Source organism: Zea mays, chromosome 7, assembly GCF_902167145.1.
Source record: "Zea mays cultivar B73 chromosome 7, Zm-B73-REFERENCE-NAM-5.0, whole genome shotgun sequence".
Classification (NCBI taxonomy): Eukaryota; Viridiplantae; Streptophyta; class Magnoliopsida; order Poales; family Poaceae; genus Zea; species Zea mays.
The window spans coordinates 155,020,376-155,036,779 of record NC_050102.1 but is presented as its reverse complement, the minus strand read 5'-3'; the positions used below and the strand labels follow the sequence as shown (position 1 = coordinate 155,036,779).

Below are 16,404 nucleotides of genomic sequence, written 5' to 3'. Positions count from 1 at the left end.
CCCATCCCAAGATTTCTCCAAACCAAGCATGCTTAACCTAGAGGTTCTTTCGAGACAGGCTTTCAAAAAAGAAGATACACCTTGTTGGTATGAGTACTCTATTAATTCTATTAAGGCTTGGGCCATGATATCACCATCCACTAGGGCGAGGCTATCACAAGTTACCACTTCTCTGAAGGGATAACTTGAGGACGAAGGTTTAAAGAGGAAATGTAGGTGAAACAATATTGAATGACATGACAATGAACGATGAAGCATGAAACCCATCTTATATGTCTTAGCATTTTTTCTTACTTCTTCCTTCGTATTAAACAAGTTTACAAACATACCTTCGACTTCTTGGCACAAGAAAGCTCAAAGATACTTCGAAAGCTAGGTAGACCGAAGCTTAAGGCCCTCCAAAGGTGAATTCATGCATGACACTATTCACCTATTTATAGGAAAGTTGAACAGTCTCGCATGTATATACATGCCCACAAAGTTTACACACATAATTTACAAATGATACAGGGGCAGCATTATATCTTTTCTCTTTCTATCTTGATGCGCAAGTCTTGGACTTCTTCCCCTTCGTCGCTTTGCGCTCAAAGCTTCCTCCACGCCGAGGCTAGCGACCTTCGGTTTGCACCTTCGCTGCGCGTGTGTATAGACAAAGCTTCTTTACACACTACTTTGGCCAAAAGGTTACCTTCGTCCATCCTTTGTTGTTTGCCTAAAACACATTTGATCATATCGAAGTAAAGACGTTTTGAGGACCTTCAGCAAGGCAGGCCCCCCACAGCTGATAAGTAAAAAAACTAAGAGTCATCTGGTGGAAGGTGCTAAAAGTTCTTATATATATTTGCATAGTTCTAAAAACAGTGCAGAGATGCTATCAGTTTTACACTACGAGAAAACTGGCTTTTGTAAAAAAGCTGCTCGCTAAATTAGCCCCTTTGGTTTAACTTTTAAGGGACAAAAGCCAAAGTCAAAAGTTTCCAAACAAAACTTAAGTCATCTAGCATCGTCCATACAAGAGATTGAATGGGCTGATTCAGATGCATTCCAAACAAGACTAAACAAACATTTTATCTCTCTCTTTTACTTATTGTATATAATATATAAATAAATAGACATAGAGACAGGAGATTCCGCAACAACATACTCCAACAGTATTCCAAAAAATCACTCTAAAAAAGTTGTTTTCGGAGCAGTCAAAAAAAGTATTAGGAGTGCTTTTTCTTCTTTTCTCCGTCAGTTCACATAAATGTTGATGAAAAACCGAAAACTGGACGGGCGGTGGGAGCCTAGCAATTTTGTTGGGCCTGGAAAACTTGGTGTCCTAGCAGGATTTGTCGTCGTCTGATGATATGAAGAAGTGACGATGGGGGTGGCCGGATGCAGTGCAGCGAGCGTTGGGTAGACAGAAAAAAATGGCGCGACGGGTCGGTTGGAGACTAAGATAGGCCGCCGGGGATTTTAGAGGCACCAAATCGCTGTAGCTCCATGTTTGTACCCAAAGACGAGAAAAGTTTTGGGCAATGAAAAAGATGGAAGGGGTTTAGGGTGTGTTTGGTTTGGCTTTTGGCTTTGGCTTTTGCCCCCTAAAAGCCAAACCAAAGGGCTGGATCCAGAAAGCAGCTTTTTCTAAAAGCTGACTTTCTCGCAGTGCAAAACTGAAAGCACCCTTCGACCTGCTTTTAGTGGCTTTTGGATGGAACTGTGAAAACATATATTTAAGAACTTTTAACGGCTTTTAGTGGTTTTCACCAAACGGTTTTTAGCTTTTTAACAGCTCACAGCCCACAACAGCTTTTTCCACAGCTCACAGCCCACAGTAGTTTTTTTCACAGCCACAGCCCAACCAAACAGACCCTTTGGGTATCTCCAACAATGTCTCAAACTGATGTTTTAAACTGAAACTAGTCGATTACCGTGTGTTGCGACGGCTCACAACAATAACCACGTAAATTATCCACAAAAAGATCTCAAGATTTTTTATTAATTATCTCCGCTCTTCGCATAATATTTTTTATGAACGCACGGGTACCATAGACAGCAAATCAGAGACCCACATCCCTCGTCTCTCCCACTTTCAAGGTTTCGTAGAGCAGGAGGGGAAGGGAAGAGGCGAACATACTTGTTCGTTGCTGGAGAAGGACACGACGAAGATCTAGGCATCTGGAGACGACATATGTAGCATACCACTAGATATAGTGAGAGAACACGCAAGCGGAAAAAGAAGTCCAGTTGGAGCAGCTCCAAACCGAGAGGCACCCGCACCAGACGTCAATCCGAGAAGGGCGAGAGAATGCGAGTGTCTTCCCAGCCCTGGACCCACTGAAGCGACACAACACCACCATCAACTCTGTAGCATATGCCGACTGCTGCCACGCTACGGACCTTAGTTTTCTAATATCTCAGACCTGGACTCCTCATCGCCAAGATAACCTAAGCGTGGCAGGCGTCACCATGTCCTCCTCAACAGCACGAGAAAGGCCAGGAGCATGACCGACTCGTCCCGTACCCGCGTTGACGAGCGTCGGCCGGCTCGCGGCTGCGGCCGTGGGCGGGAGGCAGCAGGTTGGAGAGGAAGAATAGGACGATGGGTGGGAAGATGAACGGGACGTCCAACGACGGCGAAAACGATGGTGTGCGCATAATGTGAAACGTCCTCGTGGACGTGAAATAGCCACTGCGCGAGTCAGTGCCGGGGCTGGTGTCGGACGAATACGGGGAGGAGGCACATGCTCCTACGCCCTCTGCCGAGAATGGGGTGGCGCAGAGGTGGAGGCTTGAGGGGAGATAGAAAAGAAGTAGAATGACGAACGAGGTGGTGGCAACTGAGGCGAGGACCATCATTATCGTGCGGAGGTATAGATAGCCAAATGGGTCGTGTCTGGTGAGCCGGCCCGAGGCACAACCCATTTAATAGTGTCTGGGCCAACCCGCCACGAGTGTCGTGCGGTGCTTGGGCCGTAGCCTCGAACCCGTAGTGCTGGCCCGGCTCGACACGATTATTTTTTTGTATTTTACAAAAAATCATATATACATATGTACAATTTATATTCAATACTATAAACACCTGAGCATGGTGTTCAATTGGTTAAACAACTTTGCCTAGTGTCTCTCACCCTTCTTTCATCAGGGTGTGGTTCAAACCCCACCTCACCGCTTTTTAACATTTTACGCTGAGTTGATTTAGAAGAAATGTGAGACTTTTTTTGTAAAAAATGATAGAGGACGACCGTTGAAACTGATGCTTTAAGTATAATAGAGAAATAGAGATAGAGATATAAGGCTTTATACAGCAAAAACTACTCCAACAGTGCCTCATTTTATAAAATTTGGTCAAAAAATTATAGGTCACTCTCTCAAGTGCCTCGAATATACTACACCGTAGTGGACTGCCCTATAATATATATTTGGGGCTTTACCGTTGAAGCATAATATTTTGTTGGTGCCCTAAATTGAATAAAATTTACTTATTTTTAAATTATAGGGCATTTTCTAGGTCACGCTGTTGGAGATGCTCTTAGGGGAGCTATACCTATACATGTAAGCCGGCCTGGTCCGACATGGCACAGACCTATAAAGGCATGGCCCACAAAAGCACATCCCTAATTATGGGTCGTGCCGTGCTAGCACGTAAGGCCAGCCATCGGCCCACGACATGGCCCACAATTAATTATGTGTGTCAGACCGACTCAAATAGCCTAGAATGTCTTAGTGTCTCAGACCGAGCCATATACATACAAGAATAATATATAAACAGAAAGTACAAAATATATATGACCAAAATAAAACTAACTTGTTTTGTGATACCACATTAAAAATCTTTGGTCAGAAAGAAAAAAGAGTACAACTAGCTTAGAAATAAGATTCAGTTCTCTATTCAGTGTTTAGTTGATACATATACAATGATCATCATCACTATTCACTATCTCCATTTAGATATTGGTTCTCGAAAGCCTATTGAAGCTCTGGATTTTCCAAGTTGTGCTGGTTATGTGGGTTTTGACGGATCTTAGTTAAATACTGAGTCGATATTTAGTGGACTTCGATGGACCTTAATTAAATGAGACATACTAGGCCAGCCCATGGGCTTGACTTGAGACCCAGCCACGACCCACATATTAGGTCATGCCGACCTAGACCCACAATTAGGTTGGACCGTGTCAGGCCTCAGCCGTGCCTGAAATTATGTGCTTTGAACCGGTCTATTAGATACAACACAAATATACACCTGTAAGGGGAGCCGTTGGAGGCTTAATTTTTTAGATTTTTTCCAAAAAAATAGTTTAAAGAAGATTTTAAGGGAGCTTTTGGAGATGCTCTAATGCGCGCTGGCAATCATTATGTACAAGCGTGCAAATGAGCTCCCTAGTCCGTTAGATCATAATCCAATTTTATGTTATATTTAACACTTAAACATTTTCACCATCAGTATAAGTAGATTTATAGAGCATCCCCTAATAAACCACAATTATATTTATGATTGAATCATGATTTAACGGATCAAGATAGTTGTTTGCACTCTTACACATAAGATCTAGTCGAGCCCATCGATAAGGGTGTGCGAGGTGAGCATCTGAACATGGCCCTCAAATTAATGGGCCTCCGGTTTCTCCATCAGTGAAGAGTCTAAAATAGCCTATTTTTCTGCCTGTTAGCATGTTTGGGCAGTTTGTCTGTCTATTAGCCTGTTCGAAGAGTCACGCATCGTCCATCTCTCTATGTTGTTGTTTGTTGAGGCTAATTGTGTTTTTTTTAATTTTCAAGAATCAGAATGTAATCAATTAGTTATCCAAACATTCTGAGTAGTCAATTATGAGTAGTCAATTAGTCATATGAATGTTTAAGATCTTATAAAGCTATCTCTAAGAGCATCTCCAACAATACCTCAAACTAGTGCCTCAAATTGAAATATGGGGCTCTACACAGGAAAAATCACTCCAACAGTGCCTCATTTCATAAAATTTTGTCAAAAAACTATAGAGCACCCTCTCAAGTGCCTCAAATATACTACACCGTAGTGGACTGCCCTATAATCTAGATTTGGGGCTTTACTGTTGGAGCGAGGTGTTTTGTTGGTGCCCTAAATTCTATAAAATATACTTATTTTTAAATTATAGGGCATTTTTATAGGTCACGTTGTTAGAGATGCTCTAACAGCTTATCCATCAATATCCTCGTATTTAAACTCACTCTACGAACATCTACAATGTAAAACAATGTTTTATACGGTAACATAAGTAAGCTGCTCGGCATATAATTAAGTAAACTGCTGGAGCCTGGAGAGTCTGAGCATTTCGCTCCTGAGCCCTAGATTTCTAGAGACGGGCCTGACTGTAGTCGTCGCCTGTTTTCTTGGTTGACGTGGATAAATGGGGTGTCCCGATAGGGAGTGATACAATCCCAATAGAGTGCTACAAGTTCTACAGCTAGTCGCCTCGTACTTGCCAGCCACTCCCAATCCCCCATATTCTCCAAAGTTTATCCGTGGCCTAATTTTGTAAAGGGAGTTCTACGATCATGGTAGGCACGACACGAAGCTATATAATAATGTACATTGCTTTGCGTAGAAGCCTGAACAAATGAACCTGGACTGCATCACCTTTCCCATCCTAAGCATGTTTAACAGGACCGTTCGCCCGGCCCACAAGCTAATATTCATTCAGCTGGCCTAGTATATATATAGTCTAAGCATTAGTTAGATAAATGATAGATACAACAGGTTACAAAAAAGACGTACTACTAATATAGAATAGAAGATGGAAGGATGATATGCTACCTTTTGATTGCATGATTACTAGCTAGTGAATCCAGAGAAGGAAAAGCATCGAACGAACGCTAGGCATGCAGATGAGCCGCTGAGACAGTGTCACGGCCTTCATGAGCTGGAAACGAGGAAATTAAGAGGAGTGTCATTTATGTAGAGGGGAGACTAATGATCACCCTCCAACCAGTTAGGTACCCCAAGCAGGAGCGAATGAATGCATGCATCTCCCTCCAACCAGGCAACCACCATGGGATTAAATTCCATGCAATTTTAACTATAGCTGACATTTCGAAAGGGAAAAATGAAAGAAAGAAAGAAACTGTATCTAGCTGGATTTTATTTTTATTTTGCGAACTGTATTTTATTTTACCTGAGAGTGAGACGGAGATAGAAATGTGTGCATATCCTTGTGTCGACCAACAGCCAGAGGACATATCATATCAGCGAGTCATGTAAAGTTGCAACTGAAATTTCGGTAGGGATGCAACAAAGCCAGTGGTAATTTTACCACCAAGCCTTACCATTTTCGTGTACCTCCCTGACTGTTGACGCCATCAGCCATGATCGTGCACGACCACACTCCAACCACCAAGGCAATCAAAATGTCCTTAATGTGGGGGCAAACGGCTCACATGCCATATACTAAACATCCTTGAGACGCCCTATGTCAGCCGCCGGGCTATGCATTGTTGTTGTTCCGTGGAGTTCACCCACCCAAATCACCAAGGGGGACAACATACAAGCCCTTCTGTTCTTGGCCCTTCTCATCACCATTCTCGCCCAGTTCATCGCTCCTCCAGGTCGTCTGAACCAGGCTTGGACGAGCAGCAACATCAAGAACAGCAATGAGCGATGGTTCAGGGTTCCCGGGCTTCCACAGCCACAGCTATGACCGAAGCTATTCGCGCCCGTTGTTCCAGGTTGCCTCCTTCTCCGACAGTGGAGACGAGCAGGAGAATCATGTGTCGTCACCACAGATGTGCAGCCATAGCACGAGCCGCACAATGCCGGCAAAACCAGTAGCGCCGTCATGCCTCTCACCGTCGGTGAGCAGGCTGAGCATGAAGAAAACACAGCAAGTTATTATTGTTGAGAAGTCAATGGAGGAGGAAGGTAACGGATGTCAACCTGTTTAGTTCATGTTCCTTGTGGCGTTTTCTGGTTCTTGATGGCTTCTCTTCTCTTTCAGAGATGGAGCTGATGAAGGAGAAGTACACGAAGTTGCTGCTTGGGGAGGACATGTCGGGGAGCGGCAAAGGTGTCTGCACTGCTGTGGCCATATCCAATTCCATCACCAACCTATATGGTATCTACCCGTGGAAATTCATCATGTGTTCATCCTTTAAACTCACTTTGATATAATGCAGGATTCTCTTCTTTTGTTAACTGCAGCAACAGTGTTTGGGACCTGCCACAGGTTGGAGCCACTGTCCCCTGAGAAGAGATCAATGTGGAACAGGGAGATGGATTGCCTCCTCTCCATTTGTGAATACATTGTTGAATTCTCACCTACTGTCCAGGCCATGCCTGATGGAAGCACACATGATGTAAATGTCATAATACCATCACTCGATCTCAAAGTTTGATGTGCTTCATCCTCATGGCATCCTGATTGAGACTCGATTTTCTGATTTCAACAGGTGATGGCAACCTCACCAAGATCAGATATCCTGATGAACCTTCCTGCACTCGAAAAACTAGAAACAATGCTCCTCGTGAGTCTTGATTCACATAATCCTCTCAAAACAATTCATTCTGGTACCTAAATGTATGGCTGAATTTCATTCTGTAGGGTATATTGGATAGCTTTCACAAGCCAGAGTTCTGGTATGCAGACCAGAGGAACCAATCCTTCAAAGAAAGCAAGAAATCATTCCAGCGAAGTGAGGATAAATGGTGGTTACCTGAGCCATGTGTCCCAGACTCTGGGCTGTCTGATTGCATGCACCGTGAACTGCAGCAGAAAAGAGACCAGGCAAGCCAGATCCACAAGATGGCCATGGAAATCAACAGCAGTATTCTCTCTGAAATGCAAGTTCCATTATCATACTTGGAGACACTTCCAAAGGTATGTCAGTCACGTAATCTGATCCTCCCATGCAAAGTCTGTCTCTCTGAACAGTTTTATTCTGTCAAGAGTCAAGATCCTCCATTTGCTCGCTTCTGATAGATGTTATGTTACCCCACAGAGTGGGAGGGTGGGTGTAGGAGACACCATCTACCGGTATATGTCTTCAGGCGATCAGTTCTCTCCAGAGCACCTCCTCAACTTCCTCAGTTTGAGCTCAGAACATGATGCACTTGAGATTGCAGACCGTGTTGAAGCTGCTATGTACGTGTGGCGAAGAAAAGCAAGTGCAACACATGTGGTGTCCAAATGGGAGAATGTTACCGAGCTGAATGCTGATGGAGACAAGAATCTGGTCCTTGCCAGTAGGGCCAGAAGCTTACTCCTGTGCTTGAAGCAGAGGTTCCCAGGCCTGTCACAGACTACCCTGGACACAAGCAAGATTCAGTACAACAAGGTAATGGCTAACATAAAACAAGAAAGGAAAAATTCAGATTATTCCATGTTTATCTGCATTTTCCTTGTTACCAGAAAACGTTCGTGATGAAATATATATATACACACACACACACACTGGTTGATGCTTATGCAAAAAGAACTAAATGTACTAACTGTTTTGATAATCACATCAGATCAGAACGAAAATATACAGGTTCTGCGTTCAAGAACTATAATGCAATATAAGTAACATTCTTGCATCTTACCTGCTTACAGGACATTGGACATGCAATACTGGAGAGCTACTCGAGGGTGCTGGAAAGTTTGGCTCATAATATAGTCTCATGGATAGATGATATTCTCATTGCCGATGAAAATGTGAAAAAAGGACACAAAATCAGGATGCAGAAGCAGGTGTTCAGCCAGATTTCTCCACAACGCTGAACACAGAAAACTAACATACAAATACATATATATTATGTTGCATAGAATTTCTGTGGTTTGCCTCATTAACTTTTTCTGGAGTGGTGTATGCTTGCTCATTTGTTTGAGATAGGGCTGTGTGTTAGATATAATGATGTATGTTACATATGTAAATCATAATGGAAATGGATGAGAGAAAGGGTTGCAACCAGAAACTTACAGTTTGATTCTGTTGCTGTTTCATGGAACATATTCTCCATAATCTATACAATAAGCATTTTACTTTAACTTTGGAATGGCATACCCTGGGAGAGTTATAATATCAAGAAATGATTCTGTTCTGGTATAGACATGGAACACTGGTCTATGTTTTTATGAATCAAAATCAGTTCTTACAATCTCGGTCCTCCAGATTGCTGTGAACAACAAAATTAGATAATATGTAGCTCCACCATAAGAAAACATATACATCTCCCAATTATGAAAAAGTGTATTTCAAGAATCGGTTGATGCGAAAATCTTACAATTGCAGTATCTAAATATTTTCAGAGGTTCAAATAAAATACATTTTCTCCTAGTCGGCTTGTACACATGCTATTCCTAGCCCTTCCAGTGTTCCTCTTGATTTGTGCAACTTGTCTTCTCAAATTCTAAGTGTACCAACATTAAATCCTAATTCCATCATCTCTCAGAAATAAAAACCTCCCATCTCAGATGTTCTAGGAATGGCACCCTTGTCTTCTTTGAAAATTCACATTCCATTTCTTGACAAATCAATCTCTAAATATACTTCCTGGTGACAGGGCAATTTTACATCCCAAAAACAAAGCAATTTGAATAACATGGTACGTATAATGCATTGTTTTCCGCTGCAACTGGCTGCCTGAAAGGATTTACCTGGATCTGGAAAAGGCATGATAGATCATGACGATTCATTTGTTTGCTCAATAGCTACAATTGAAAAGAAACAACAATGACAAAGTCTAACACATACTGGAATTTTAAGGGGTTGACCAGTTATGGAGCTTATGCAGCAGGATGCTAGATGTGCAGCTTCTTCACAGAAGTCCGTAAAGATTGCAGGAATCCCAGTCTGCCTTATCATTTCCTTTAGTGAAATGAAATATGAATGATGATGAGGACCAACAAGTAAAGCTAATTGCAGGCTAAGGCAAAACACTAGTTGATATTATCTGGTCCGATGCAGCAGCATAATGAATTCTCAAATAATGTATTGACATCTCGTGCTTCAATAAAATATGAGTAATATGGTTGGTGAAAATTGTTGGGATTACAAATGAAAAAGATTACAATCCATTGTGAAGTTTATGTTCTGCATGCGCCTCGGAATCAAATTGACTAGTTAAAAATACTCTCTCCGTTCTAAAATAGTATTCATTTTAGCTCTTGGTTTTTATGTCTATATTTAAATGGATGATGATGAACCTAGCCACATATATAAAACACATACATCAAGTGATGTATGAATCTATTAATTTACTAAAAACGAATTTTAATTTGGGACAGAAGGAGTATTGGTAAAGTAGGAACAAACAGTGCCGTATGGCATCTCACAGCCAATAACATGAGGCTGCTGTAAGGAAACATGAGGTTCTTAATGTAAACGAGTATATACATACATGTCTAACAGACAATTAAAAACAAGATACTCACAATAGTTGGCATCCAACTAGGATATGCAGCCACACCCGCATTTGGGGCAAAAATAAGTTGTGGAACGGAATCCTACCAAGAGGACAAGTATTAGCAGGTAGTGTTTCCGCATTAAGGGAAAAAATATTTCAAGAGTACCTGCCAACTGAATTATCTGGTGAGTAAATCATTTTTATCAGTTTCAAACAAGACATGTCATCATCTCTCAAATGGTAGAACACGCTCTAGATCTGTTGGAAAAATAGCATTAGGTCTATGGTTCAGTGCTAAAGCTAGCTGTAGCTCTGGTAGGGGCCACCAGCAAGCAGCAGCGGCATGGTGCTCTTTTCTTTTCATACTTTTGTTTGTAAATTAACAGAAAATCAGAAATCGACCTGCTAGGAAATGAGTTATGAGTTCTACACATTCCAGTGATTATTGGAGAGCTGAGCTTACAAGATACAACGTAAGCAGAAGACTGTAAATAACTTAGCACTTCTAGAATTAACTGGACCTACAACTATGTATAGCACCAGACAATACAGAACTGTGTGTGATGCATGTGAAAGCTTGTCCAGTATTAACATTCTTTCTAAACTTTACAATAAGGACATGCTTGGCTCTATAATATGGTGGGTAACTTCACATCTTTTTAGAAAATAGGAGTAATTGTAGAGAGAACCTTCAATATATCACTGCATCTCTCATGATAGAAACCTTTCCACAGTTTGAGTGTCACTGCAGTGCAACTCAAGTCTTTGGAACCAATAGAAGATTTACAACAGCAACTCTTATCAGAACAACATGCATATCTGGAAATGTTCACAACCTCTCCATCCCTGTCAACAGGTACCATATCAGTTACCAGAACCAGGGAAAAGAACATGAACACAAAACCAATATATCATTGAGCATATAGTAGCTAATTTAAAATGTAGATCTTGTTGAATAAGGCACACAACAGATAAATAAGATGGTAAAAAGAATATTTTGTGAGGATGTGTGTGTGGTTTGTAAGAATCGTTCTCCTTTTTCTTCTTAATATAGTCAGTTGTCTGTGCTTTGCTCCGGTTGTATATATCATATAAATAGGTATTAAGATATTTATTCAAATATAATTATTGTTTATTTGTAAACACTAAGGTACGTGTGGTCTGATGGTTAACCCTAAATTTCAAGAGTAGGGGGCGTGGGTTCGAGCACTCGCTCTGCACTATTTTTTGTGCGGGCGGGTTTGGGTGCTGGACAGGCGCAGTAGCTAGCTGCGTGGGCGCTAGGGTCCACAGGACAGTAGCTGAGAGAGCGTTGTGTGGGCGCTGAGCGTAGAGCCCACAGGGCACGGCGTCGAGTCGTGGTAGCACCAAGTGCCCACATTAGGTTTTTAATAGATTAGTATAGATAACGATGCACAACCCTCCTTAGTGTTCGATAAAAAAATAAACACTGCTCTACTGCATTATCAACAAACAAACTACTTTTTTTAAAAAAATAACCCAAAGATATAAAACATTATAGAAGTTGATAAAAATGTAAAAGGTATTGTCGTCAAATTGTAAAGCAGACAAACACAAGGAAATACCAAATTGCATGCTAAGTTTCTCCTATACCATAATACCAAAATGAAAACCAGATTGTGTTGCTTGCCTGGACTTTGGAACTTCTGGTCCGACAAGCTCAATGTGAATCTGGACACTTGGAAACAATGCACGTAGTTCCCCAAACGCTGCAAGCTGAAGTAGCTCCTTCTCAGGCCCTTTAGTCATTTAAGTTGCAAGTGGACGTGGAGATAACAAAAATCAGCAGATGCTATCATGTGAATTAGCTTCAAATTAAATTAACCAGAAAAAGATATTTCACTCGATAGATTTGACCATCTCCTGTGATGGTTTACGGTAAAACTGGTCAACAATGGCATGACCAACCATTGTTTTCAAGTCGGACGACTTGCTAGTCGTTCTGGCTGACCGACTTGGGCGGATTAATCGTGATTGGTCCAAATCAACTTGGACGACTAATCGTGATTAGTCGGACGACTTGAAAACAGTGTGATTAACGCATGATGTGTTTATTGGAATATAATATAAGTGAATTGTCCACCTATTTCTATCAGTTTAACATTTTGTGTTGAATTGGTTGATGCATGCAACTTAACATGGTATCAGAGCCAGAGGTTATCAGTTCGAATCCTAGTTAGCGTAAAGGGCGTACCCAGTGTCGTAGGCTTCCCGCACTGTGCGGGGTCTAGGGAAGGGTTGTTAAGGCCCATAAGGCCCATATATGATTGTCTGCCTATATATATGCTACAGTACCCGAGGGGGCCATCATCTCGCCTAATCCAGGTTAGTCACATGGTAACAGAGCAGGTTAGGGTTAGGGTTTACGTCTAAACCTGACCCTGATCCAAATTTTTGGCACCGTCGCTGTGCTGCCATCGCGGCCAGCTCTCCGACCTGCCGTCGCGGCCACCTCCTTCTCTCTTCTGCTGTCGTTGCGGCCTCTGCTTCATCCGTCCATCGCGGCCAGCGTCGCGGTTTTGCGCTCTGCGCCGCACCGTCCGCCGCCAGGGGCCGTCCGCCGCGCCTCTTCTCTGCACCACCGTCCGCCGCCAGGGGCCGTCCGCCGCGCCTGGGCTGTCCGCCGCCAGGGGATCTCGCCCAGCGCCGTCCGCCGCCCTTTTCCTGTGTCCGCCAGGAGCGGATCTCGGTTGGTCCTCGCCCTGCGCCGTCCGCCAGGAGCAGATCCGCCGCGTCTGCGCGCCCAGCGTCGTCCGCCACCCTTCTCCTGTGTCCGCCAGGAGCGGATCTCGGTTGGTACTCGCCCTGCGCCGTCCGCCAGGAGCGGATCTCGCCACATCTGCGCTGTCCGCCTGCGCCCTGCATCGTCACCGTCGTCTGGGACAAGATCGGATCTCGGTGATCTGCGCCCTCGCCACATCTGCGTTGTCCGCCTGCGCCCTGCATCGTCACCGCCGTTTGGGACAAGGGCCGTGGATCCTTGAGGGCAGGGCTGCAGATCTGCGTCGTCGCTGTCGTCGCTGCTTCTGCGCAGGTGGCTGCCATTGCGGGCAGAGTCGCTGTGGTCTTGATTATCTGCATCACGGCGACATCCGCTGTCCATCTCGGCTTCCGCGCCCAGGAACTTCGTCAACTCGTCCAAGTCGGGCTGTTGTCGGCTGCGGCTCCTCTGGTTTGTTTGGTTTCACTGATTTCCATTGAATTCAATATGGCGACAAATGCTATTGTGGTCAATATCACTCTCGATGGTCAAAATTATCCGGAGTGGGCTTTCTGTGTTGAGACTGCACTCCGGGGACATGGATTACTCTTCCATTTGACTGATGCGGCACCTGTTCTTGCTGATGATCGTCACAATGCTGCTGATATCAAAACATGGCAACTTAATGATGGTAAAGTGATGGCTGCTATGGTGAACAGCGTCAAACCGTCTATGATTATGAGTTTGTCTAAATTTAAAACTGCTAAAGCCATCTGGTCTCATTTGAAGGAGCGTTTTTTTCAGGACAGTGGTGCTCTATTACACACCCTCATGCAGCAGACACATGTTATTGAGCAAAATGATATGAGTATTGATGAGTACTACTCAGCCTTTGATCGCCTGATGAGTGCTTTGACATCCATGGTGCCTGCTTGTACTGTTGATCCATGTCCAGCTCATAAGTTTATTGAGAAGTTCTTCACTTACAGATTTGTTATGGGTGTTCGGACCGAGTTTGATTCTCTTCGTGCTCGTTTACTTCAGGGTTCTGACACTCTCACAATGGCTAAGGCGTTGTCTGATTTACTCGCTGAAGAGACTCGTCTTAATTCTCTTTCCTCTACTGGTGGTAATCCTCACAGTGTGTTGGCTGCTGCCCAGAAACCTAAGAATATTTTTAAGCCTTGTGATCATTGTGGCAAGACCAATCATCGATCTGAGCTTTGCTTTGTCAAGTTTCCTGAGAAGTTGACTGATTTCCGTGCACGACGTGCTGCTCGTGGTCGTGGTCCAGGACCATCTACTAGAGGCTCAGTTGTTGTTGCTGCCACTTCGTCCGCTTGTACTTCAGAGTCGGCCTGGGTACTTGATTCAGGAGCCTCCTTTCATGTCACATCTGATCAGTCAAAGTTGGCTTCTACTACACCTGTCATAGATGGTGCTTCAGTGCAGACAGCTGATGGTATTGTTTGCCACATTACTCATAAGGGTTCTCTTTCTGATCCTCACTTTACAGTCCATAATATTTTCTTTGTCCCTGAGCTATCTATGGATCTTCTTTCAGTAGGTCAAATTACGGATCATAATTGCTTTGTCGGATTTGATGACTCATCTTGTTTTGTACAGGACCTTCGCACAGGGGAAGTGATTGGGACTGGCCGTCGCCGTAGAGCTGCTCCTCGCCTCTACATCTTGGACTCTTTGCGGCTTCCTTCCTTGGCTACATCTCTAGCGCATGTGCTTTCAGCTACCCTTGCTTCTGTTGCGTCTTTTGCCCAGTGGCATCATCGTCTAGGTCATTTGTGTGGCTCTAGATTGTCTACTCTAATAAAGTCAGGTTGCTTAGGTCATACTTCGGTTGAGTCTGATTTTCATTGTAAGGGTTGTCATCTTGGAAAACAAATACAACTTCCATATTTTACTAGTGACTCTCATTTTGTTGAACCCTTTGATTTGGTTCACTCTGATATTTGGGGTCCTGCACCTTTTGTGTCAAAAGGTGGATATAAATACTATGTCATTTTTATTGATGATCATTCTTGCTACACTTGGATTTATTTCATGAAACGCCGCTCTGAGCTGATTTCTATTTATAAATCCTTTGCTCGCATGATTCACACTCAATTTTCCACTCATATTAAAACCTTTCGTTCTGATTCTGGTGGTGAATATTTATCTGATAATTTTCGCCAATTTTTGACTTCAGAGGGTACTCTTGCTCAACTTTCTTGCTCTGGTGCTCATGCACAGGTGCCCTGGTGCTCATGCACAGAATGGTGTGGCTGAACGCAAACACCGTCACATTATAGAAACTGCTCGCACTTTGTTGATATCTTCTTTTGTCCCTTCACATTTTTGGGGTGAAGCAGTTTCTACTGTGGTTTACCTCATCAATAGACAACAGTCATCCAAACTCTGGCAAAACACCTGGTGAAGTTCTTTTCGGAACTCCTCCACGATATGACCACCTTCGAGTTTTTGGATGTATGTGTTATGTACTATTATCACCTCGTGAACGTACTAAATTGATTGCTCAATCTGTTGAGTGTGTTTTTCTTGGATACAGCCCTGAACATAAAGGCTATCGGTGTTATGATTCATCTTCTCGTCGCATGCATATTTCTCGAGATGTGAGCTTTAATGAAAACCGACCCTTCTTTTACAACTCTTCCACTCATTCTTCTTTTAATTCCACAGAGTCTACCTCATTCATGAGCCTTCCTCCCATTTCTGAAACTTCATCAGTATCACCACCTACTGTTTCTACTCCAGATGTTCTTATTCCCATCACACCACCTTCCGCTTCCACACCATCTCCTTCTTACTCTTCCAAACCACCTGTTACTCAGACTTACATTCGTCGTCCTCGCTCTACTCCCACGGCCAGTCCTGATGATGATCCTGTTGCTGATACTTGTACTAACAATGATGACTCTCATGTTGTTTTTAATCAGGGGTATCATCTTCGTGATCGTGGCACTATTGCAGCTCCAGAACGTTATGGGTTTTCCCGTGCCAGTGTTGTCATTGCTGAACCATCATCTTATAAAGAGGCTTCTGGTATACCTGAGTGGCAGCTTGCTATGACTGATGAATTAAAAGCCCTTCATCGCACAAGTACATGGGATGTTGTTCTGTTACCTGCTGGTGCTGTACCTATCACGTGCAAATGGGTCTTCAAAGTTAACCAAATCTGATGGGTCTATTGAGCGATATAAAGCTCGTCTTGTGGCCAGAGGTTTTCAACAGACTCAGGGTATTGACTATGATGAGACTTTTGCTCCTGTGGCCCATCTGACTACTGTCCGAGCTTTATTTGCAGTTGTAGCCTCATCTTCTTGGACTA

General features: G+C 43.3%; 3 protein-coding genes across 5 annotated transcripts in view; 2 read left to right on the top strand and 1 right to left on the bottom strand.

Moving 5' to 3' along the window:
* The first annotated feature begins 6,126 nt into the window (after positions 1-6,126).
* LOC103633172 (rop guanine nucleotide exchange factor 3) lies at positions 6,127-8,938 on the top strand. The gene is made up of 7 exons (XM_008654857.4): positions 6,127-6,874; positions 6,951-7,067; positions 7,154-7,308; positions 7,402-7,476; positions 7,554-7,829; positions 7,951-8,286; positions 8,544-8,938. Exons 1-7 carry the CDS (start codon positions 6,607-6,609, stop codon positions 8,709-8,711), a joined length of 1,395 nt encoding a protein of 464 aa, XP_008653079.1. The 5' UTR covers positions 6,127-6,606; the 3' UTR covers positions 8,712-8,938.
* Positions 8,939-9,121: 183 nt separating this feature from the next.
* LOC100284900 (MYND finger family protein) overlaps positions 9,122-16,404 on the bottom strand; it is a 32,719-nt gene continuing 25,436 nt past the window's right edge. Inside the window, exons 7-12 of one of the 3 annotated variants that reach the window (XM_020540563.2) lie at positions 11,988-12,096; positions 11,026-11,182; positions 10,365-10,436; positions 9,685-9,798; positions 9,588-9,593; positions 9,122-9,483 (exon numbers count right to left, since the gene is read on the bottom strand). In XM_020540563.2, coding sequence (XP_020396152.1) covers positions 9,442-9,483; positions 9,588-9,593; positions 9,685-9,798; positions 10,365-10,436; positions 11,026-11,182; positions 11,988-12,096 — 500 coding nt within the window. In that variant the 3' untranslated portion in view covers positions 9,122-9,441. Of the gene's footprint in view, positions 9,594-9,684; positions 9,799-10,364; positions 10,437-11,025; positions 11,183-11,987; positions 12,097-16,404 lie in introns of all 3 variants that reach the window. The other 2 variants (NM_001157795.2, XM_035960622.1) reach the window with 2 other exon arrangements.
* On the top strand, positions 13,082-15,094 carry LOC103633168 (uncharacterized). The gene is made up of 2 exons (XM_008654856.4): positions 13,082-14,520; positions 14,685-15,094. The coding sequence occupies exons 1-2, from the start codon at positions 13,566-13,568 to the stop codon at positions 14,726-14,728; spliced, it is 999 nt and encodes a 332-aa protein (XP_008653078.1). The 5' UTR covers positions 13,082-13,565; the 3' UTR covers positions 14,729-15,094.

Excerpts from the sequence above, each read along its gene's own strand:
- LOC103633172 (XM_008654857.4), top strand. The coding sequence starts at position 6,607 with ATGAGCGATGGTTCAGGGTTCCCGGGCTTCCACAGCCACAGCTATGAC. Across the intron at positions 6,875-6,950 it reads GAAGTCAATGGAGGAGGAAG|AGATGGAGCTGATGAAGGAG; the intron begins GTAACGGATGTC and ends CTTCTCTTTCAG. Across the intron at positions 7,830-7,950 it reads ACTTGGAGACACTTCCAAAG|AGTGGGAGGGTGGGTGTAGG; the intron begins GTATGTCAGTCA and ends GTTACCCCACAG.
- LOC103633168 (XM_008654856.4), top strand. The coding sequence starts at position 13,566 with ATGGCGACAAATGCTATTGTGGTCAATATCACTCTCGATGGTCAAAAT. Across the intron at positions 14,521-14,684 it reads TTCAGTGCAGACAGCTGATG|GACCTTCGCACAGGGGAAGT; the intron begins GTATTGTTTGCC and ends TGTTTTGTACAG.